The 22,644-nt window shown below is 45.7% G+C and overlaps 1 protein-coding gene across 1 annotated transcript in view; it reads right to left on the bottom strand.

The window, feature by feature from the left end:
* CAPN14 (calpain 14) overlaps positions 1 to 22,644 on the bottom strand; it is a 45,027-nt gene that overhangs the window by 5,758 nt on the left and 16,625 nt on the right. Inside the window, exons 7-19 of the mRNA XM_083434485.1 lie at positions 22,269 to 22,329; positions 20,402 to 20,487; positions 18,635 to 18,709; positions 15,852 to 16,015; positions 15,577 to 15,740; positions 14,605 to 14,616; positions 10,946 to 11,148; positions 9,683 to 9,719; positions 8,934 to 8,990; positions 8,354 to 8,411; positions 4,171 to 4,235; positions 1,991 to 2,059; positions 396 to 474 (exon numbers count right to left, since the gene is read on the bottom strand). Coding sequence (XP_083290611.1) covers positions 396 to 474; positions 1,991 to 2,059; positions 4,171 to 4,235; positions 8,354 to 8,411; positions 8,934 to 8,990; positions 9,683 to 9,719; positions 10,946 to 11,148; positions 14,605 to 14,616; positions 15,577 to 15,740; positions 15,852 to 16,015; positions 18,635 to 18,709; positions 20,402 to 20,487; positions 22,269 to 22,329 — 1,130 coding nt within the window. The remainder of the gene's footprint in view (positions 1 to 395; positions 475 to 1,990; positions 2,060 to 4,170; positions 4,236 to 8,353; positions 8,412 to 8,933; positions 8,991 to 9,682; positions 9,720 to 10,945; positions 11,149 to 14,604; positions 14,617 to 15,576; positions 15,741 to 15,851; positions 16,016 to 18,634; positions 18,710 to 20,401; positions 20,488 to 22,268; positions 22,330 to 22,644) is intronic.

Here is a 22,644-nt window from a genome sequence, read left to right as displayed (position 1 = left end):
AAGATCTGGAGGACCACAGGTTCTCCATCACTGACCTAGGAAGGCTATGTAATCTATATCACAGCATCAGTCCAGCACAGGAGGCTTCAGCACATGCCCAGCGTATCTTACAGCAGGGGAAAGGGCCAACGTGGTGCCCTTAGATGTCGCTGGACTTCAGCTCCCATCATCCTTGATCATTGGCCACATGGGCCTGGAGATGGTGGGAGCTCTACTTGGAGAGTCATAGGGTCCTCATCTCTGTTTTATAACCTGCAGCTCTTTCTGGAAGAAAGTCAGACTGGATCCCATAAGGACCAAAGAACACAAGACTAGCTCACAGAAGCCACCCAAATGCCTGGGGGAAGTCTGCAAGCTTGAATGCTACAAAAACAAAACTCTTCCTTTTTCCTCACCTAATTCTTGCACAGATGCTTGCAGCTCTACTTGGTCCAAGGTTCCTGTTTGCCGAATGTCATTTTTCTGGAAAACTGCCTGTCACAAAAAATTAAAGAGGAAGATAACTAAGTAAGCAGGGCACACCAACCCATTTACCCCTCAGCTGGCTACGCCTGCACCACTGCCACCCCTTTCTTCGTTCCATGCAAAGGGTGCAGAGGTCCTGTTGCCACCTGAGGGAAGCAGACAATGCTGGCAGACTGCCTAACCTGGAAAGCAAAACAACAGAGTTATCCATTTTGCTGGAGAATTGATAGGACCATCGGAAATAGATCTGCCTCTCTGTGTCTGTCTGGCTACCATTCTGCCCATCTGGACACAAGCTAAGAACAGGACTACACACACACACACACACACACACACACACACACACGTAGAGAGAGAGAGGGAGAGGGAGAGGGAGAGGGAGAGGGAGAGACAGGGAGGTGGGGAGGTCATAGCTCAGTGACAGAGCATCTGGTTCAGGTTTGATGCAGCTCAAGTTCCTAGCCCACCTTTAGCTTCCAATCCCCCAATGGGGAGGGAGCAATTTCAAGGCAGGACAGAGGCCAAAACATTGCCCTGTTCCTGCCCATGCCTAGAAGAAGCAGAATAAAACAGTGCAAAACAATAGACTAAATGATGCACAACAGGAAAGATTGTGCCTGTTTGCTTAATTTATGTAGACTGCAGGGTTTAGTTTCCTGTTGAAATATTTGGGCTAGCTTTGAACTTCAAAATGGCACTCCTAACTTTGCCGCTCCCATCTGCAGGGGGCAAATGGGGTGGTGGTTCTATGTTGCTTTTTTTCTGGCGTGTGAGCAGGACTGTTGCATGAAAGATCTGAGCAGGGGGAGAAGGGGCTTAAGCTGGCTGTGGTGGCTAGCAGTGGGTTCTTTCCTTCCTTTTCTCTCTCTTTCTCTCCCTCCCCCCAAATGTTGCCTGCTTGACAGCAGCTCTTTAAAAAAAAAACTTTTTTCTGCATGCCACAAAAACCTCTGGCAGCCAGGGTAGAATTCTGTCCACACCCTGTTAGGAAGTATTTTTAAAACAGTAAAAAAGTGGTTGGGTTGGGAAGAACCTGGTGCCAGGTTAAGCTTAACCTTTATTAGTTGCTTGTGACTTAGTAGAAGCCTGGTGGGGACACACACAGCATCCTTGCCTGCTCACCTATAGGAAATTCCTTTTCCATCACTGGCAATTATTAGGACTCCAGGGATCTCCAGAAAAAGCACAGCTTTGAGGCTGAGGAGGCAGGTCACAATGCCTATCTGCACAGTATGGTTTCCACCTGGTGCCACCCTGGTATTTTAAAGAGGGGGTGGCTCAGCCTTCTCAGAGTGGTAGTGATACCTGCCCTTTCCCCCCACCCCTCCTCCCTATGCCAGCACCAGTAGTAGAACTGGGAGAGGCAGGAGGCAATTGCCCCTATTGCCCCCCTCTCAACTCCAGTACTAGAGGAGCTTCAAAAAATGGTGAGAAAGTAATGAGGTTCTTATCCATGGAATCTCCACCCACTCAACTGTCATATTGGCATACACACACACACACACACACACACACACTTCTTTACCTGGTACTGAAGCAGCTTCTTCCATAGGCATCTGAATTCTTGAATGCTCAAGGTGCCAGTGTTATTAAACTGAATCGTGTGGTCAAGGTGTACAATATTCAAATGAAGTTTGTTGCTGGGGGAGAGTGAGCGAACCTGGAAAAGTTCTGATTAGACCAACCTGAGAGCAGCGAAGTCAAAGACTTTGGATTAAAAGCAGAGAAGCCACTGGGGGAATTTCTCGATTTTTGTACTTCCACTAAAAATGTGACCTAGCGCCTAATGCAACCAAAGTCAAAGCTACGTTATTGATTTCAAGAGGTCTTTGAACCTTGCCCCAGGGGCTACTCTTCCTTTTCCTAAAATCAATGATCATTTTCTCATTAACTTCAAAGACAGCACAAAGCAAACTATGGACTGTGTATTCATGAGAGTTAAAACAAGCACATACACTGTTTACTCAGATTTAGCCTTTATAAGAGCAACTTTCAGCACAATTCTAACTGTGTCTATTCAGAAGTAAGTTCTGTTGAGTACAATGGGGTTTACTCCCAGGGTTGGGATCGCAGCCTTGGTTACAAAGAGAGACATCCTCCACCAGACATCCTTCCTAAGGTCTCAGCCGGGTTGCCTGGCATGCTTTGGAGATCTCAGGAGGAGTCTTACCTTCTCTCCTTACCCCATTCCTAGGCTACCAATCTTTCCAAGGTCTGTAGCTTTAATAGGAGGAAATGGGAATGTTCAATAGGATGTTCAATAGGAGGAAATGGGAATGAGACTCAGGGGCAATAGCAGGCAATGGTGTGAGGAAGCCAGGTGAGCAAAACCACCCAGACTATAACAACTCACCATCCACCATTCATTCATTCATTCATTCATTCGTTTTATAGCATTCGTACCTTGCTGTTCAGCCAAAAAGGCTCCCAGAGAGGCTTACATGAAATTAAAACAAGACACCCTACCTGCAGGCCTACATTCTAATAAACAGGGACAAGGGACAAGGTGGGAAGAGTAAAACAAATGTCAAAAACTCAGGCACTACTGCTCAGGAGCAAGGAGACAGTCACTCCCTGGTCTCAGGGTCTGGTCCAGAGAGACATGATCCAGCAATCTCACTGATGCTATGCTGGTCTGAGTTTGCTCAGCACCTGGATGGGAGATCTCCCAGAAAGCCCTATGGACTCTGCCTTTCTCCTTCCCATTTCTCTACCTCCCTACAATTCAAAGGAGTTGAATATGTAACTGTTCCATATTTGGAAACTGTCAAAAGAAAGCAACCCCCTTCTTCGGTAGAGAAACATTGGTCAATTATTTTGCTATCTGCCCGAAGGAACCAGGTATTCATGTGTGGGTTATTCCTGTGGACTAAAACAGGGGCATAGGGCATGCAAACCCTATCTATCCATGACATTCACCCTGTTTCTCGGTCCCTAACCTTCCCTTATTGAGCATGGAAGGTCCGCAGGCCATTTTTGTTTGAACAGGACTGGAACATCTTGCAAGATTTCCCCCCACTCCCGCTTTGTCAGGGTCCCCAGTCTTGTTCAACTAAAAACAGGTAAAAGCTTCCTGCAGACATTCACAGCTCAATATGGGAAGGGTCAAGGATTGAGCAGGTGGGGCAACAGGCACTGGAACGTGTCAGCTGCCCCCTGCCCCTCATCCACAGATAGATATTTGTGTGTTCAGGCAAACACCAAAGCACAGCTACAGTTAAACCAAGAAGATGACAAGAAGGATAAGAGGCCAACCAAAACAAAAAGGCTATAAGGATTGGAGAATCTTTAAAGAATACTTAAAAAACTATGGTATAAAAGGAAACATCTTGGCAGAATCAGACTGTTCCTTGTATTGTATAAATATAAGGTCGTAGGGAGGGTAAAAGAAACTATATAAGAAATATGTAACTGTGCGGTATAAGGTAATTGATAAAGTACCGTGAGATGAATTGGAAGTCATTTTTAATTCTTTTCTTTATAAGTTTTATAATTGCTTTCAGTATCTGGAGTATAAAGGATGTTAGTTATATTAATTTTGTTGTTTCTAATATTGTGGTTGTCTGATTTTCTATTCTTTGTTTGTTTGACTGTACGTCTGTCTGTCTGTTTGTTTGTCTGTTTCCCCATAAATGTATTTATTTTAAACCAATAAAGATATACACTGAAAAAAATACAATAAAATAAACCAAGAAGGCAGGATACATCTAAGAGGGCCAATATACCCCGGCAGGCATCCAGGCTAAATCTCGGGCCATGGTTGTGACGCTCTGGAAAGGGGGAAAAAAGGTATAATTGAATGAGAATAGGAAGACAAAGCAAATCCACAAGCAGGAGAATATTATACGGGTCCCAATGGGTAATGGTAGCCCTCTTTGGAACAGAGCGCATCGCCAGCATGCTCACATGCAACTGCCTTCAGCAGGAGAGACAGACACAAAGGTTCTGGCACAGACTATTACAGAAGATGTCAGAAAGAACCGAAACCAGCCTACACCTTTGTATTTGGGCATGGCTCAAGTCCGCCAGTTTCAATGACATGCAATCCCAAGGAAATGTGCACAGGCGGTTGTGTCTGATTGACCTTGGGAGAAGTCTGTCTTTGCCTTTTTCTGCTTGATTTGTCCCTTGTGTAGCTCGACTAGCAGCAATAGACGACAACCAGGGATAAATCTGACAAGTTTTGTGTCCTCTACCTCTCTTAGGAGACCGAACAGATAGACGAGTTAAAAACACAGAGCCGAGCCTCGGTTAGCGATAAGCGAATGACAAGAAATGGAACAGAAAGGGAGCCTAATCTTGTTGCAAATCATGATTATAGATTGCCTGCAGACTTCCATGGAGCAGGCAACAGGCTCATAACTCACCGATCCCTTCTCTACAGAAACCGACAATGTTTTAATCTCATTATAGCCCTGTTTATTAAATATGAATCATGCACTGTAAAGTTTGGAAATGAAAGCCTTAAAATTGATTGCCTATGAAGAATAAAAGATGAGCAGCACAGCCTGGTTAGTTTCCTTATAGATTTCCCGGTGCCTGATGGGTTACTTTGGAAAGATACTCGAGCACAGATAAAATAGCCATCTCACCCTCAGTCCTAAAAGAAGCCAAAACCCTGAATAGAGAGAAAGGTTCTGTTTACTCTGAACCTGTGCCACAAGAGCTTTTATCTCATTAGCGTCAACAGTTTCAGATCTTATCCATTTATAAATTAGGAATCGTCTACCTTGTTTATTGGCTATGCTCGGTCTGTAAGCTGTGTGTATCTGGAGGTAGAACAGCCCGGAGGAAAAATAGAACTGGGCTTTCTTGGAACCCATATCTGCCTTTCACTTATTGAGAGGCATTTACATAGTGCTTAATAGTTAGCATTTCTAAGCGGCATACATCAAAATAAACCATGTAGAGAATAAGCAATACAAAAATGCATCATGGAATCAAAATGCCTGCTGGTATTTGCCATGCACCTGACGTTCAACAAGGAGGGTGCCGGTCTAATCTCAGTCGGGGTGGAGTTCTGCAGGTATGGTCCTGAAACACTGAATGCACAATTTCTAGTAGATATGAGACGTGCATCTTAGCCATACGGGGACCATCAACAAAGACTCCCCCCAAGAGCTCAGTGATTGGCTAGGGATATAAGGAATCAGGCTGCCCTTAAGCTATTCACGGTGCTCAATATTTTTATGGGATGCTAACCTCAGTCTAAGGGACGCGGGTGGTGCTGTGGTCTAAACCACTGAGCCTAGGGCTAGCCGATCAGAAGGTCGGCGGTTCGAATCCCTGCGAGGGGGTGAGCTCCCGTTGCTCGGTCCTGCCAACATAGCAGTTCAAAAGTGCAAGTAGATAAATAGGTACCGCTCCAGTGGAAAGGTAAACGGTGTTTCCGTGCGCTGCTCTGGTTTTGCCAGAAGCGGCTTAGTCATGCTGGCTACATGACCTGGAAAAACTGTCTGCGGACAAACGCCGGCTCCCTCGGCCAGTAAAGCGAGGTGAGCGCCACAACCCCAGAGTCGTTCACAACTGGACTTAACTGTCAGGTGTCCCTTTACCTTTTCTTAACCTAAGTCTGCAGTCACCAACCTCAATTCATGCTGTTGGTGGGGGTTAGGATCCAGTACACATCTCCACCTGCTAACCTCAACCAACAGAGGGTTCCACTGTTACGGAGGCCCCACTATTACGGAGGAAACACTCTTGGCAGGGGTGTTCCCACCGGCAACAGCCAGCAGGGGGTCACCCAAACAGTATGTTGCAGCAGCAGGGCAAGGGTAGAGCACAGGATGTGCCCCTCCACACCTTGGCAATCCCCACTAGGATTGGTCTGCCCCATGTTTTTAGGGTACGCTCAATAAAATGTGAATGGCACAAACATTCACAGGAAAGAGTGAACAATAAAGAAATTGAAATATACTACAGAACCAAAAGCCTCCCTAAAAAAATATGATGGGAGGGGCCAGTTTGTTGGTTTGTTTGCAGTATCTTGAACTGAGAGGGAGTCAGCCAAGAAGGTTTCCCATGGTGGGAAAGCAGGACTGGGTGGGGGAAGGAGCTGGGCAGAGATAGGAATAGTGAAAAGAAATGGTAACAACCAGCAATGCATAGTATATACAATTTTTGGAAACGCATTCAACAAAAATAATGCAGCTAAGTTTTGTTTTTTTCCTGGAACTATCCCTGTTCATTTGTTTTTGTTTCAATTGCATTTTGTGGTTCCATTTTCATTATATTTGAACTTGTTGCCCACCCTGAGATCATATTTGATGAAGAGCAGGAAAGGAATTTCATAAATAAGTAAAATAAAAAGAAAGCATTGGCAATGGAAGGAGAAATTGCCATAGGGAACATCCTGGAGAAGAGGAACGCCAGAGGAATTATGACACAAGAAGACATCAAAGGGGAAAGGCTAAATAGTAAGAAAGGATGGAGAATTTGGGGGGCCTGAAAATGGTTCTCTGCTCTCATAGCTTGTGAATTCAAGCTGTGCCCCAGGCTCAAGACCAAAGTCACACGGGTGTGTCTTGAAGGGCTCTGATGATCAGTACCCTGAATCATACTGTAGCTGCAGCCTCCTTCCTTAACGGAGAGCATGATAATGCATTGCCTAAGGATATGCCTGCTTTCAAAGTTCTTTGATACAACCGTAAGGGAACTACAATAATTATAACGAGTGCAGGCTGGTGTCCATTGGGATTGGCAGGGCAGAACCACAACCTCACCAGTGCCCCATGCCCGCCCCAGCAATCATATCACCACCAGCAGGAGGGTGGCGATGCCCCTCCAACTCCCTCAACTGCTGCTTTCTTGATGTCTGTTTCACTCTCTTCTAGCTACTAGCATCCGGCTTCCAGTCCTGCAATGCCACCTCTTCTGTGATGTATAGCTTGGAGGAAGTCACTTTCTCTGTTGCATCTCCTTCTCCCCCTGCCCTCCCCCCCCCCGTCACTGCTGCATCCTCAGCCAGATGTGATATTCTGTTTCTGGAAATTCCCTTAGGAGTATGCCTAAGGGCACAACCCTAAAAGCCTGACCCTGGTCCTAGGCTCCTGGTGGATCACATCGCCGATGCAACGGTACAACATCTTGTTCTCACAGAGGGTAACCAGTTGCCTGTGAGAAGCCCGCAGACAGGACCTGAGCACCACAGCACTCTTCTTCCACATCGGCTGCCATTGCTACATCTTGGGGTTTGCTGGCCCACCAGATTACTACAAGTGTTGGTGCTGACCTTTAAAGCCCTAAACGGCCTTGGCCCAGCATACCTGAAGGAGCATCTCCACCACCATCGTTCAACCCGGACACTAAGGTCCAGCGCCGAGGGCTTTCTGGTGGTTCCCTCACTGTGAGAATTGAGGTTATGAGGAACCAGGCAGAGGGCCTTCTCAGTAGTGGTGCCCGCCCTGTGGAACGCCCTCCCATCAGATGTCAAGGAAATAAACAACTATCTGACTTTTGGGAGACATCTGAAAGCTGCCCTGTTTAGGGAAGTTTTAAATGTTTGATGTTTTATCATGTTTTTAATATTCTGTTCGGAGCAACCTAGAGTGACTGGGGAAACCCAGCCAGATGGGTGGGGTATAAATAATAAATTATTATTATTATTATGGGAGCACACCAGCAGAACATGAGAGCAAAGACTTCTTTCACTTTTATTCCCAAGCCCCAGAAAGTAAAAGTGGTAGAGTTGCTATAATTAAGAGTATGAAAATGTTATCGTTTAAACACAGTTAATAGAGGTTGGCACGATACCATCTGCAGAGCCTAATGAGAAACGTACCCATCTCTTGTGGAGACTGAGCTACATAATGAAAACCCTCACTGCTATTCTGCACTTGGGACCGTGTACATACGTGATGCTGCATTCCGCAGTCCAGATCATACTTACTCGTCCAAGCCACATTGTTCAAAATCCTCAGCAGCTGCATTGCATTAATCTCAGGATACTAAAGCAAGAGAGACAAGATATTATAGAAAAACCCAAGCTTTGCATATTTCAAGTTCTACGCATTCAAAAGACCATAATTTTTAATGGAGGTATCACATAGAAAACTGAGCAGTCACAAATCAGCTGTGAAAGTCAAGGCATTTTCATAAGATATCAGCAGTGCCTATGGTCATCACAGAGGGATGTTCATACTTAAAATCTTATCAAGGGAATCTCTACCTGTATGTGAACCTTGCAACTGGCTTTATTATTTTGTCCCAATTTCCTTCCTTCCTTCAAGTGGTGATGAGCTGATATATGTTTGAAAATATATACAAATCAAGTCAAACCATAGTGGCAGGATTCTTCTATAGGCACTGTCTGATGGGCTTTCATCAGCATGCTTTCCAAAATGTAGGTTTCTCCCTCCCTCCCTCCCTCCCTCTCTTTCTCTCTCCCTCCTACAATTTTTTTCCACAGAAACTAACATGAACAGGGCAGTTTGGTTATTTCCTCTGGCAGACCCTATAGGCAGACTTACTTGGTCAAAGTACTTAGTGAAGAAATCTTCCCAATCTTCATGTTCATCAACTATTTCCTGCAGACAACAACAAATCAGAACAGAAGTAGGATGGAAAGGCGGTAGCTCAAGATCTAGGTAATGGATTGCAGTGGATCAGCAGGCCAAGCCACTAGACCAACAGAGGTTTAGTGGCAAGAGAACAGCTGACAGTCAAACTTATCCTAGAAAAAATGACTTTCTGCAGTCCAATTCTGCATGCCAATTTGCAAGAGTTTACGGGGGAAAGGACAGACACCTGCAGCCACGAGACTCTTGAGTTTGGCTTTTGAGGTCAGAGCCCCCACTCAGTAACTGCCGTTCCCAAGATGCCGGGAGAATGAGCATCCACTTGGCTTATGTCTTTTCTCTTGATATGATAAATGCCAGCTGCTGGGGTTCATTCAAAGGGAGTGTATTCACTTCCCATAAGTTACGACATCAACATACTCTTGTGGTGCCGTTAGAACATTAAAAAACAAAGTGAGTTACACCTCTTCTCCCCTTTTAAAAGCACACAGCAGGGATCGCCTATATATTTCCAGATTTACATCCTGCCATTCAGGCCTCAAAGTGAAGCTGGCCAGCAATAAAAGTCCATTTGCAAGCTTAGCCCACCGTACTCAGCTGATTGGTTCCCCCACCCTGGAGGCTCTGCTGAGGATCCCAGGTCAGCACAGAGGAATAGAGGAGAGAAGCAAGTCAAGCGGTGTAGCGGTTCTTCAACTCACCTTTGAAAGGACACAGCTGTGATCACCGCCCAATTCACTGAAATCAAATATTAACAAGTACAGTGAGAGGTGTAGATAGTGCAACAAGGTGAGAGGGGGAGGGAAGGCAGAAATGTTTGTTTTGTCCCACACAACGCTTCTTCTGGATCAAGCTCTCCCCACAAACACTGCTGCTTCAGCCAGTGTTGGCACAACTGTGAAGCCATCTGCTTTTACAGAGTTGACAGGCCTGTAGGTGTTCTGCAGCCTTGAGCTCTTAGCTGCTGCTGGACTACAACTCCCATCATTCCCCGCCAGCTTAGCCTTTGGCCAGGGATGATGGGAGTTGTAGTCCAACAACCTCCAGGGACCCAAAGTTGAAGAATGTAGCACACTGTGGTCTCTGAGCTTCATTGATAGTCTATGAGTCCATTGCAACTGGTGTCGCCAGACAACTGGTGGCTGGGAATGAAAGCCCTGAACTCTTTTTGCCAGTAAGACAAGATGCCATGGGATTTTCTTGGAGCAAATGAGTCATTTTAGATTAAGCTATGTGCCCGCTGCCCCTGCCTCCACTCCCACACCACATTTCTGCACTGTAGTAATCTTTGTGTTGCTTAATTATGATTTTAAGTGCTGCTTTCATGCTATTTAATATGTATGTACCTCACCCTGGGACCTTGCAGTGAAGAGTGGGCAACTAATTCATAAAAGAATGAACAGTGATTAATAAAGGATTTTAATTTTTATTATTAATTAATTAATTAAATTTGTATACCGTCCCTTATTCGTAGTTCTCAGGGCAGTTCACAACATAAAATCACAATATAAAAAACACAAAATGCATATTTTTCCTAATAAAAATAGGAACAAAAACAAACCTAGAACCCTCCTCCTACAACATTGGAGGTCCATCAGCCAAAGGCCTCGTTGAAGAGGAATGTTTTTTGCCTGGTGCCTAAAGGTGTATAATGAAGGTGCCCAGCAAGCCTCCCTAGGGAGAGCATTCCACAAATAGGGACCGACTATTACTATGACATTGCTGCCATTGTTGTTGTTGTCGTCACAGTTCACAGTGGTATAGACCAGGATTCAGAAGCCTGCAGTCCTCCACAGGGAGTTGCTGGACTACGATTCCCATCATCCCTGACCAATCGCCATGAAAAGGTAGGGCAAACTACAGATCTCCTACCAGGGAGCACCCACCACCAGCCTTTCCCTCTGGCAAAATTACACACTCCCCGCCCCTTAATGATTGTAGCAAAGCAAGACCAGAGGACTTACTGAAGGCTGTGCTTCCTGGAGAAGACCCGCAGGATGAAGTTTGATTCCTGGTTGGGTTCTGAAGTGGCTGGGACAATGACATAGGCCCCTGGTGGGAGCCGGAAATCCTGAGTCACTTCACGGTCCTTTAAAAAGACTGCCCTATTCAGGGGCATGTTCCAGACAAAGAAGGCAGCCGGCAGTTTTCTATTAAGGTCATGGTACTGAGAAGAAAGAGAGAGAGAGAAACTTACAAAAAGCTTACACTGTTTGGGGATTATTATTTTTTTAAGTCATGTAAAGAGTTCCATGGAGAGGAACGAGCTAATATTTATATGAAAAATAGGGTGGGGCAGCATCCATTTTCGAAGGCACAAAATAGATGTGATGCTAAATGTGTCATCAGAAACCACATCCATGTTACTTAGAAGTAAATGAAAGAGCAGAGGCAACCCTGAAAACAATGGGTGCTTGAATTTGTCTAAATTACATGCTAATATTTTGCCTGAAACATGATAACAACAACAAATAATTTTTTCCTCCCAGCACTCAGATCCTGTGAAGCTACTTCCTATTCCATGTTCCTTAAGACCCACTTCACATGCCCTGCTCTGGGTGTGTCCACCAATAAAGTGAAGCAGGTGGTTGCCAGGGAGAGGGCCTTTTCAGTTGTGGCACCCTGGTTATGAAATGCCCTTCCCTGGGGAGCTCTCTTGGTGCCATCTTTGTGGTCTTTTCAACGCCAGGCAGAGACTATTCTGTTCCTCCAGGCCTTTTAAATAGGGTCTCTCCATTTTTCAATCTACATTCAATTTTGTGAGACTCTTTTGTTATATTTATGTAGCATTTGATTTCACATTTCAAGGTACTAAAATAGTTTTTACTTTTCTTGTAAGCTGCTCTTTGCATTATGAGGTGGCATACAAAGGCCATTAAAATCTATACTAAAATAAATTATTGGGCACACATCCTGCACATAGAATGGAAAAAGTGGGGAACCGATGATAATTCTACAGAATGCCTTTATCAGAAAAATTATACCCAGGCAACACAGAATCATCAGAGTGGTCCAAATATTTCCTAAATCGGTGCATACCCTTTGTGCATGTTGTCCTAAAACCCAAGAATGCAAGCAACCAATTTTGCTCAGAAAAATAGCCCCATTGATTTCAGTGGGGCTTACTTCTCCGCAAGTAGGCTTAGAATAGAATTACAACCGTGGTCTCTTTTTGACAACCCCATCATCCCATTATGGCATGATGATGAAGGCAAAATTGCGCTGTTAATAGGCATCTCCCATTACTAGCGACTGAATGAGAGAATGCCGGACATGGAGACGGTCAATAACTGCATTGGCTAAGAACTCTGGTGCCTTCCTGATTTGGCCATTCCTCAAAATGGCTCTGACATTTTGCTCTCTGGCGGACTTTGCTGCCCACAAGAGCAGTTGCAGAAAGACTTTTGCTCTCTCTTTGGTTGTATTTCTCTCCTGCTAATGCAGCAATCTGTCATCTCCTAAGAGGGTGGGGTTGCCCCTTTGAATGCATCATATATTAAATGCAAGGCTTTTATGCCTCAGTCAATGCAGTGATTCATTGTATTTCCAATGTTAAAACTGCTCTTGGTTTTGTACTTCACTATATTAATCTTGGTGCTCAATACAAGTCTGGAATTTACTTCCAAGCAGACTCCAGCTCTGATCTTCAATGAGCCTGGATGTAAAAGTGTTATCTCCCAATTGGTCCAAACCTCCAGACAAGAGACAAACAACTTTGGCTTTGCTGCTGCATTCAAGTAGTCTCAACCAGTCTGTTGATACTGAGCCTCTGGCGCCTTTGGGTAGAAGCCAGACTGGTTTCACAGCATGACAGTAGGGAGACAGGCTGGGCTTTCAAACCACAGCATATCTGAGACCATACAGAGCCAAATATGTGGGTCATGAAATCATAGAATCATAGAACTGTAGAGTTGGAAGTGACCACGAGAGTCATCTTGTCCAACCCCTGCAATGCAGGGTTTTCCCACCCAACATGGTTTGGGCCATCTGGGCCTGGGCAAAAGCTTTGGCCAGAGGTAGCTAACATGGCGTCCTCTGGCTACGGTTGGACTACAACTCCCAACATCCATGACCATTGGCCATGCTGGCTAGGGCTGATGGGGGAGTTTGGAATTCAAAAACATCAGGAGGAAACCATGCTAGCTTCGCCTGGCGTAGGCCAGATTCACAGTTTCTCTGATGACCTGGTCCTATTGTCCTGACATTGCTAAAATCAGAGGAAGCGTCTCAGCTGATACTTGGATGCAAATGGACCCAGACCAAGGTAGCAAAGGATATACCTGCATCAACCCATCTCTAGTCCCCATGCAGGTTAATCATGCCGCTGCTTTGTTCCCATCTTCCATGCACATCACATGGCTCAAGTGCACAGCATCATATAGCCAGTGTGTTGCCAATCCTTGGTTTTATGTCCTGGTAAAAACGCCTTCATAGGCAGCTCTTTCCCTGACATAACATCTACTTGAATTTGATGGCGGTGTAACAAAAATATCTGAGACGAAGGGACTTGGGAAAGTCATTTAACTGTATGCAATGGACAAAAAGAAATGATAGCATCGATTTAGTGGCATCTGCAAATAATGCCAAAGAATGAGCTAAAAAAAAAGTGGGCGAATTCCCCTAGGGATTTATACTTTGTGGGGCTTAAAAAGGAAATATAATAAAACCATTTCTCACTCAGCCCTGTCTACTGCTTCTGGGCATAGCTCAGGAACACACCACCATTAATGCTTAATTAAGCCATAAAAATGCATTATCTTGAAATGCATTGAGTCGCGACGGCATTAACAATCTTTTTTTTTTTTAAAATGCCTTAAGAAGCTTCTCTAAAATAGGTGGAAAAGAAAATGGGACACACTAGCTTTGAACGGAGTTTGAAAAGCCATGTCCAAACACTCACATATGAACAGAAATTCCAAGTTCTGCAGAATACAAAGCATCAAGGTTTTGGGATTTTCCGATACCCTGAACACAGGATTTCGGCAGTTGTAACTTCCCAGCAGAGACGGTTAGGATCGTGGTGCAAATCCGATTCCCATGCTTGTAAGCTGGCAGGGCTGAACATGAACCTCCAGCCAGGGTGGAAGGCGCAAAGGCACCAGAATGTGAAATTTATCAGGGCTGCACACTTTGTGCAGCTTGCAGGCATTTCCCACTTGCACAAAGTCAATGCAAGGCCCATAGCACCTCATAAGAACAGACAAAGAAGAGCCCTGCTCGTTCAAGCCAAAAAGCCATTTAATCCAGCCAGTGGAAAACCAGATGCCCCAGGGAAGCTTCCAAGCAGGACCTGAATGCAAAGGCTCTCCACACATATGATTCCTAGCAATGGGTGCATGTGTCTCAACATGTGTAGAGAGAGAGGAAGTTGCAGCTACTTGCAAACAACACATTTCAGTATTTGGGCACAAACACCATTTCAAATATCCAATTGTTTCCACCTTAAAAGATTTTAAATCCAGCCCAACTGAGATTGCACTCGGATCAGAATTTCGGCTATGGTAAGCACACAGAAGTTGCATCTGTTTTTACCTACTCTGTCTCAGGGGAAAGTGCAGGAAGGAAGCATATGCAAGAATACACAGCCAAAATGGGAATAAGCAACACGGGACTATATACGTACCTCCTGGCCCACCTAGGAAAAAAGAAAGAAGAATATGTATCAGCCAGAGAATTCCAAGTAAAATTTACAACTGAAAGTTACAGTTGATTGAATCAGTCAAAAGGGCCACCAGACACTAAAGCACTGAACTCCCTATTTTAAAACTTATCCCATATACTAGGCACCTTGGGGAGGTAAGGTTGCTGAAGTCCAGAACAGCCACAGGATGAACTCTGACTCCTGGTGGGGTTCAGAGGTGGTGATGATATTCCTAGACCAGCCTTTCTCAGCATTGGTTCCCCAGATGTTGGTGGACTACAATGCCCATCATCCCTGATTAGCTAGGGATGATGGGAGTGGTAGTCCAACAACATCTGGGGACCCAAGGTTGAGTAAGGCTGTTCTAGACATCTATCTATTGAAGGCAGAGGAGTGGAGAACCTGTGGTCCTCCAGATGTGCTTTGTCTCCAATTTCCATCAGACCCAGTCAGCTTGGCCAACAGTCAGGAGTGATGGAACCTGTAATAGTCCAATACCATGTGTGGGGCCACAGGTTCCTCACAGGGGAGTCTTGAAGCAGAAGAGAGCCTTGTTCAGAACTAGGATGGAGGGCATCATTTGCGCCTACATGGGATGTTGACTTGCCCAGTTCTTTTCCCTGTTTTCTACTTCTGATTCACAGCCTCCCTTGGTAGGTCAGGGTCCCTCTCTGTTCGCATTAAGCAAAAGAAATCTCTACCTGCTAGGAATAAACTTCTTATTTTCTTGCAAGGAGCTTTGGAGAAACAGCTTAGGGCAGGTGTAGTCAATGCCGTGCCCTCCAGATTGTGCTACACTACAACTCCCATCATTCCCTGACCGTCAGCCGTGCTTTCTGGGGGTGATGGGAGATGGAGTCCAATGACATCTAGAGGGCACCACACATTGGCTGCCCCAGCTTAGAACAATTTAACCCAACAGTTTCAGCAGGAAAGCAACAAGATTCCACCAACCTTATAGACGGAGAGGCCTATGTTGAGATGAGGCATCCGATTCCGGTGATAGTCGTTGCGCTTTTGGATCAGAGACACCAACACGCTGCAGGAGTAACGGGACGTTTTGCTCCCGTTGCCTTGCAGAACTCTCAGCAAGTACTGGGGATTCCTCCAAAATGCAGCTGGAGGTGAGAGATGCAAACATGTGAGCCTCTAGCTCAGAAGAGCAGGTGCTTAGCTCATTATGCCAGCAAATTATTTTCAAAAGTAACGTTCCCCAAGGGGCACCTCACCGTTGTGCACCTTCATCCTGCCCCCCGCTGTCCTTCCTTTGACCCATTTGCCGACCTGCGTCGAGCACGTCCACTTTTTCCCTAATTCCTTACTCAGGAGATCAGGAGTCAGTTTACAGATCATCAGGCCCACAAAATGGGTTTTAAAATCTTGCAGAGACATCCTGTGAGAAAAGAACAACAACAAAGACACAGAGTCAAATGTCCACCCTGGCTAATGCATCTTCTGTTTAAGGCTTAAGGCTGCTGTCAGGTTTTCTGTCCCAAGTTGGCGTCTCCAGATAATGCTCCTGTCTGAAATACTGGAGAACCATTGGTCGTTCTGGGCTAGATGGCGCATGATCTGACACAGTGTCAGGCAGCTTCCTTGTTTCCTAGCTCCTGTTCCATGTTCTTCAGAATAGAGGTGGCAAAGCTCAGGACCAGAGGCCAAATGTGGCCCCTGAGGTCTATCTGGCCCTCTGGACTCTTCACAAGCCACACCCCTTCTCCTCAAGGCCTCACCACTCACTAGCTCCGCTTGTTCTTCTCGTTTGGCCTAGCCTGTGTCCTTGAATTCTGATAGTGCCTGCTGCTTGTCTGGGTGGAGAGGGGGTGTGTGAGTATACATAGAAAGAAGCAGACTGTAAAACCCACGCTCATTGCTCCGCCCACTTTTTCCTCTGGCTCCACCCACCCTCAGCATGTGACCCAGAAGGGAATGTGGCCTTTGATCTCAGAAAGGCTCTGCAGTCCTGCTTTCAAAATTAAATCCCTGACCGTAGAATGGATGCATGTTGCCTCTGACGCGCACCCATTTCTCATCATGCGCACAGAGGTCCACAGGTTCCCATTTCTCACACTGGATTTGCCGAAGCGTGTGACTGCTGACAACACATTATAGGACAAGAGCGCTTGCAGAGGATACATGTTTTGCCTTGGCTTACGTTTAGTAATTACCAATAAGCAGCAGCACTATGAGGAGGAGGAGCAGACAAGACAACCGCAAATAATTCTTAGCAGAGAGGTTTTTGGGGAGCCCAAGAAGAGGAGGAACGGCACTGTGTGTTAACACTGCCACCTAGTGGCAAAATGGTGTGACATGAGAAACTGGATCACTTGTATCCTCCTTCGACGTGCGGTTGTGGGTGTGCACATGTGCTCATTTGGGAAAACGTGGATTTTCAGACTTCACAATGCAGCCTTTTAAACAAAGCTTAATCTCACTTTTGAGGGAGTTTTTAAATCGGAATAGGTTGGAGCAACACAAGTCCGACTGCATTCTATACCAGGCAGGGTTGCAGAAGAAATTAATTTCAGTTTGCAATCCCAGGTGAAATGATCAAATTCACACTTTCCGAAACAGTATGTGAAGCGAAACACTGCTATCCTTCAAAACTTGCACTTATCTGAATTTTGCGACGTACTTCTGCAACCAATGTTTACAAAAATGTATACGTATCAGGGGGGAAGTGTGCATTAAAAAACGATGATATTGGTGAAAATAACATACAAAACTGTGTTACGTTAGGGAAAACGGCATGCAAAAATGTGTACGTTTTGAATAAAACAGTATCACTGCACTCACTCACACACACACAAACAGACCCTTTGTTATTGTCGTTCCCTCCCTCTATTTCAGTTGCACAGGCTGTGATTGTGTATGATTGTGTATGTAGCCAAAACACCTATCGGCAAGACTTGGGAGCTTAAGAATCCCCGTCCCCAGAAAAGAAAACGAAATGAGGACCGAGAGTGTTCAGCGTCCAGGAAATGCTGAATAACTGCTAGGATATAAAAAGAAGAATATCAGAGAGGGGAGAGAAATCCTGAAGAGGGAGCACTCTATGCTGCAACATTGTGTTGCAGGCCCGACTTGTATTATAAAAAGCCGCTCACTAGAGGTATGCCTATTTAAAATATCACAGCAAACTGGACTCATTAGAGACAATGCCATATAGCCAGATGTTTGCAGGGATTAGGGCATATCTCCAATATTAAGGTGCTGGTGATAAATGATACGGGGCGGCCATCATCATTAGAAGTCGTGCTTGTGAGCAGAAACAAACCGGCCAGTTCTGGAAAAAAGAAAGTGTTTTAGCTGCAAAGGAGTGAATGCGCTGGCAGTGAACATAAGAACTTGAGAGAAGTCCTGCTGGATCAGTTCAAAGGCCCGTCTGGTCCAGCATCTTCCCAGATGCCACTGGGAATCTCACAAGCAGGACCCAACACACCTGCAGTTCCCAGAAACTGGTGTGAATGTGGCATGCCCTCTCTTTTTTCCCTCAGCGAGCAGAAATTAAGGTTTTTAAGAAGTATTTTTTGCCAGTCCTAAATACACAACAGAGAAGAAAATCTCATTGATATCCACAGTGGTCTCTTTCCACTTAAAACTGTGCCATATGGATATCTGACCTACTAACAGGGGAGAGGCAGGGAGGGTCATGGGCAGTGCTTTTTTTCTATAAAAAAAATGTTTAGGGGTATTCTCATTTTTACTCAAGAAAATCACCATTTTATAGTTCAAATCGGGAAAAATAAATACAGTAAATGGGCAAAAGGCTGCCATCGGGGGTAGCTGACGATTCACCGTGCTAGAGAAGAAACTATTATTATTTTTTAAAATTGTTTCTTCTCCTGTTAGATTCACAAAATGTTTAGGGATATGTGTATCCCTGCATACCCCCAGGAAAAAAAGCACTGGTCATGGGACAATTTGCTGAGCAGTCATTCTATAGGCATTTGAGAAACCCTGTACTGGGGGCAGAGGGGAGAGAAGCAAAGAGGTAATTTCATTAAAGTACCAGAATTCTCCATCGTCATCATTCTTCCGCAGCAAAATCTTCTCCTTTGGGCTGAGCTGCTCCCATTTCCCAGAGCTGAAGGGACAGGAAGAAAAGAGCTTTGTTTAAAACAGGAACCCACTCGGCTTTGTTGCAGAATAGGCCAGTATTCTGCCTTGCCTGTGGGCATTTATTTAATATTACGGTCACCAATACAGTGGTGCCCCGCATGATGAATGCCTCGCAAGACGGAAAACCCGCTAGACGAAAGGGTTTTCCGTTTTGGAGGTGCTTCGCAAAACGAATTTGCTATGGGCTTGCTTCGCAAGACGAAAATGTCTTGCGATTCCTGGGGGTTTTTTTCCCCTCCCAGCCTTTTTCCCAAGCCCCTAAGTCGCTTAACAGCTGTTCGCTAAGCCGCTGAACAGCTGATCTAAGCCGCTTATCAGCTGATCTAAGCCGCTAATAGCCTTTTAGCAGCTAATCCGCTAATCCCTTAAACCTTTAATAGCCGCTAATAGCCTTTTAGCAGCTAATCCGCTAATCCCTTAAACCTTTAATAGCCGCTAATAGCCGCTAAACCGCTAATAGCGCTAATCCGCTAATGGGCTTGCTTCGCAAGACGAAAAAAACCGCAAGACGAAGAGACTCGCGGAACGGATTCTTTTTGTCTTGCGAGGCACCACTGTACCAGAGACTAGAGATGTGACCAAATTTCTGCAGTGGGGAGGAGAAATTCTCCAACCGTTGGTCAGGGGTGGACCTCACCATCAGCCGTGGTGAGAGCACATCACCAGGGGCGGAGGAAGGGGGTGCGGTGTGGGCGGTCCGCCCCGGGTGTCACCCCTGAGGGGGTGACAAAATGCCTGGTGGCACTCACCACAGGGCCTGCAGCGTGCCCAAGCCACGCGTCTCTGCTGGGAGTGACGCGGTGGCTTGGGCGCCCGCAGGCTCTGTGCTGCCCCAAATGGTCCACCCACCACCTTCCCCACCCCAGTCGTAGGGTGGCTGAGTGGGAGGAGGCAGGCAGACTCCTCAGAGGCCCCGCGGAGCGCCCTGCCCTGGCTTGCCTCACCCCATGGGCAGCTTGCTCCACCGCTGCACAACACCTGGTCCCCTGCGTGTGTGTTTTTCAGTTTTGTTTTCCTGACGCCGCAAGCATCGACATCAGCAACCATTTTGCAGCCTCCAGAATGCCCTGGACTTGGCACCCTTCTTGCAGGGGAGGGGGTGCAAACTGTGGCCGCCACCCCCAAAAATAATGATGCTAGAGAATGTGGGAAGATATCTTATATGGAGTCAGATCCTTGGTCTATCTAGCCCAATTTACATTACCTTACCCATCTAGCTCAATACTGCTCACAGAGAACAGCAGCGGTTCTCCAGGATTTCAGGCAAGGAACATTTCCTACCTACCTGTAAATGCCGGGATTTGAACCTTTGACCTTCTGCATGCAAAGCAGATGCCCTACTACCAAGCTATGGTGCTTCCCTTGAATATTCAGGATTTTTTTGGTATATTTTCTTATTTTGTAGTTTTAACTCATTTTTAATTTTATTGAATTGAGTCTCCTGTACAAGTCTTAGAGGCAACTGTAATTAAGTGGTAAATAAACTGTCGAAATAAAATAAATAAGCTCAACTCTGTCCACTTGGCTTGCCCTTCTCAGTGTGACAGCACCATATTCACATCTCATGCCGTTGTTGGGATCAGTATCTGCCTGCAGGTGGCACTGTGGGTTCATCTCTATAAACCATAACCTCTTTTTTTCTCTCTCAGAAACGCACCTGTCACTCCAATCTCCTTTCCATTCAACTTTCCCCCAGGGATTTCTCAGTCTCACTAAATTCTCAGGTCCGTGTTTGCAAGTCACCTGTACAGAAACAAAAAACAGATTGCCTTAACCGGGGTTACAACCTCCTTTCTCAGCTGCTCTGGTGACATATAAAAACATTGCAGGTACAATTCAAGGAGCCAATTTTGGCCTATGAGGTGCTCAGCAACCTGGTCCCTCCAAGACAGTGCCTTTTCCTCTGACCTATTCACACTGACAAAAGGAACATAGGGAGATGCCTTGCTCAAAAAATCCCAGTGACCGTTCTCAATGGAGGTGCACTGGAGAGAAAATAGAACAATTGCCAGGGAGTCAAAGAGAACTCCCCCAATACTGCTTTCTGGACTGGACCATGCAGGTAGTAAAGGTACCACTGCAATACAGTGCCTCCATTGCCTATTCCATACAGGCAATCCAGGAGGGTACCATAGCCAAGGATATCAAAAATCTGCTGATAGACTGAGTAATAAAAAGATGGTCTTACTCCCCCTGCCCCTCTCCCATAAAAGCTCAAACAGGGCGCCCAAAATACACTGGACATTTCAAACTACCAACGTGGAGTGAAAAATTGACACTGTGCAACAAAACAACACAAAACTCAATGCTACGCAACAGAGTGATTGCTAATGCACACAGCCGGACTCATTCCTCTGGGGCGGCTTGCTTAATGGGGGGGGGGGGGATATTTAACAATGGTCAGGGATGATGGGCATTACAGTTCAACAGTGCATGGGGGCCACAAGTTCCCCACCCCTGCCGTAAAATGAACATTTGTTTGTACATGATTGATAATTAAAAGCAGGGGATTTAACCCAACTGGGGTTAAACATGCAAGTGGCAAGAGTTAAAAGGTGTGTAGACCAGAGACAGGTCACCTTCTGATGCATTTTGTGGAAGAAAACACTGAACTCCTCAACCTTCCCCTTTCCACAGACCTGCTTTCAGCTTTAAACCCGGCTCCGCTTAGCATGCACATGTGAGTCTCTCTGTCAGCAGAGCCTCATGAATCAATTACAGCCTTTGATTTACACATGGGCCCAGCTATTATCCTCTATGTTTTATTCATGCCATTAAAAGGAAGCACAGCTCATGGAAAAAGAAACCATTCTGATGCGCTCATCATCTTCAAAAAGGCCTGATAATATTTAAAGCAAGGGCAGAAGTGTATGTCAAATGTACCCTACAGCCCTGCTTTTGTCCAAGGTACTATGAGACTGTAGATCAGCCTGCCCCAACCTGGTGCCCTCTAGGATGTTGAGAGCTGGAGGCCAAATCGTCTGGAGGGATGGCTGGGGAAGGCTGATCTAAGATCAGTGGCATTCATGTTCAGACAGAGCAGCTGCGCCATTCAGACTTTCTCCCTGCCCCTGCACACCCTGAGCTGTCACCTCTGCCATATACCTGCTAACCACCTTGTGGTTAGGGTGGTCCTGTGTCCTACTTTACAGTGCCCAGTCTGAAGGGCTATCAGAGGATGTCACAAAGCTCAGGGGTTTCCACATCCATCCAGGGTGCCAGCGTTCAATTTCACCTACACCTGCAAAATGTTACAGGCAGTGCTTGTTTTCTAAAAAATATGTTTAGGAGTGTTCTCATTTTCCGACTCATATTAAAATACTGCCCCTCGATGAGGCCAAACTTAGATTCGCAAAATGTTTAGGGATCTGCGTACCCCCAGAAAAAAAGGACAGGTTACAGGCATAAAGCAATGGGAGAATAGGCTTCAACCTAAAATAATGTTGTTGTTGTTGTTGATGATGATGATGATGATGATTATAAAACCATAGCTGAAACTACAAAAAAAAAAAGGTGGAACTTACTTTTCGAATGCCAGTCACAGTGTAGGCATGGCCAGACACTAATCCATTTGGCAGGACTCTTCTTTCCTGAAGAGAAGGGCATAAAAACATTTAGCTATGCTGTGAACCAGGAAGCGCCAACCCTGTTGGGCCCATTTGCAAAACACTGCAGAAATTTGGTCACATCTCTAGTCTCTGATACAGTGGTACCTCGGGTTAAGTACTTAATTCATTCCAGAGGCCCATTCTTAACCCGAAACTGTTCTTAACCTGAAGCACCACTTTAGCTAATGGGGCCTCCCGCTGCTGCCACGCTGCCGGAGAACGATTTCTGTTCTCATCCTGAAGCAAAGTTCTTAATCCGAGGTACTATTTCTGGGTTAGCAGAGTCTGTAAC

Source organism: Podarcis tiliguerta (genome assembly GCF_965153285.1).
Source record: "Podarcis tiliguerta genome assembly, chromosome: 3".
NCBI classification, from domain to species: domain Eukaryota; kingdom Metazoa; phylum Chordata; class Lepidosauria; order Squamata; family Lacertidae; genus Podarcis; species Podarcis tiliguerta.
The sequence above is the reverse complement of the archived record's forward strand: the minus strand, read 5'-3'. Positions and strand labels throughout refer to the sequence as shown.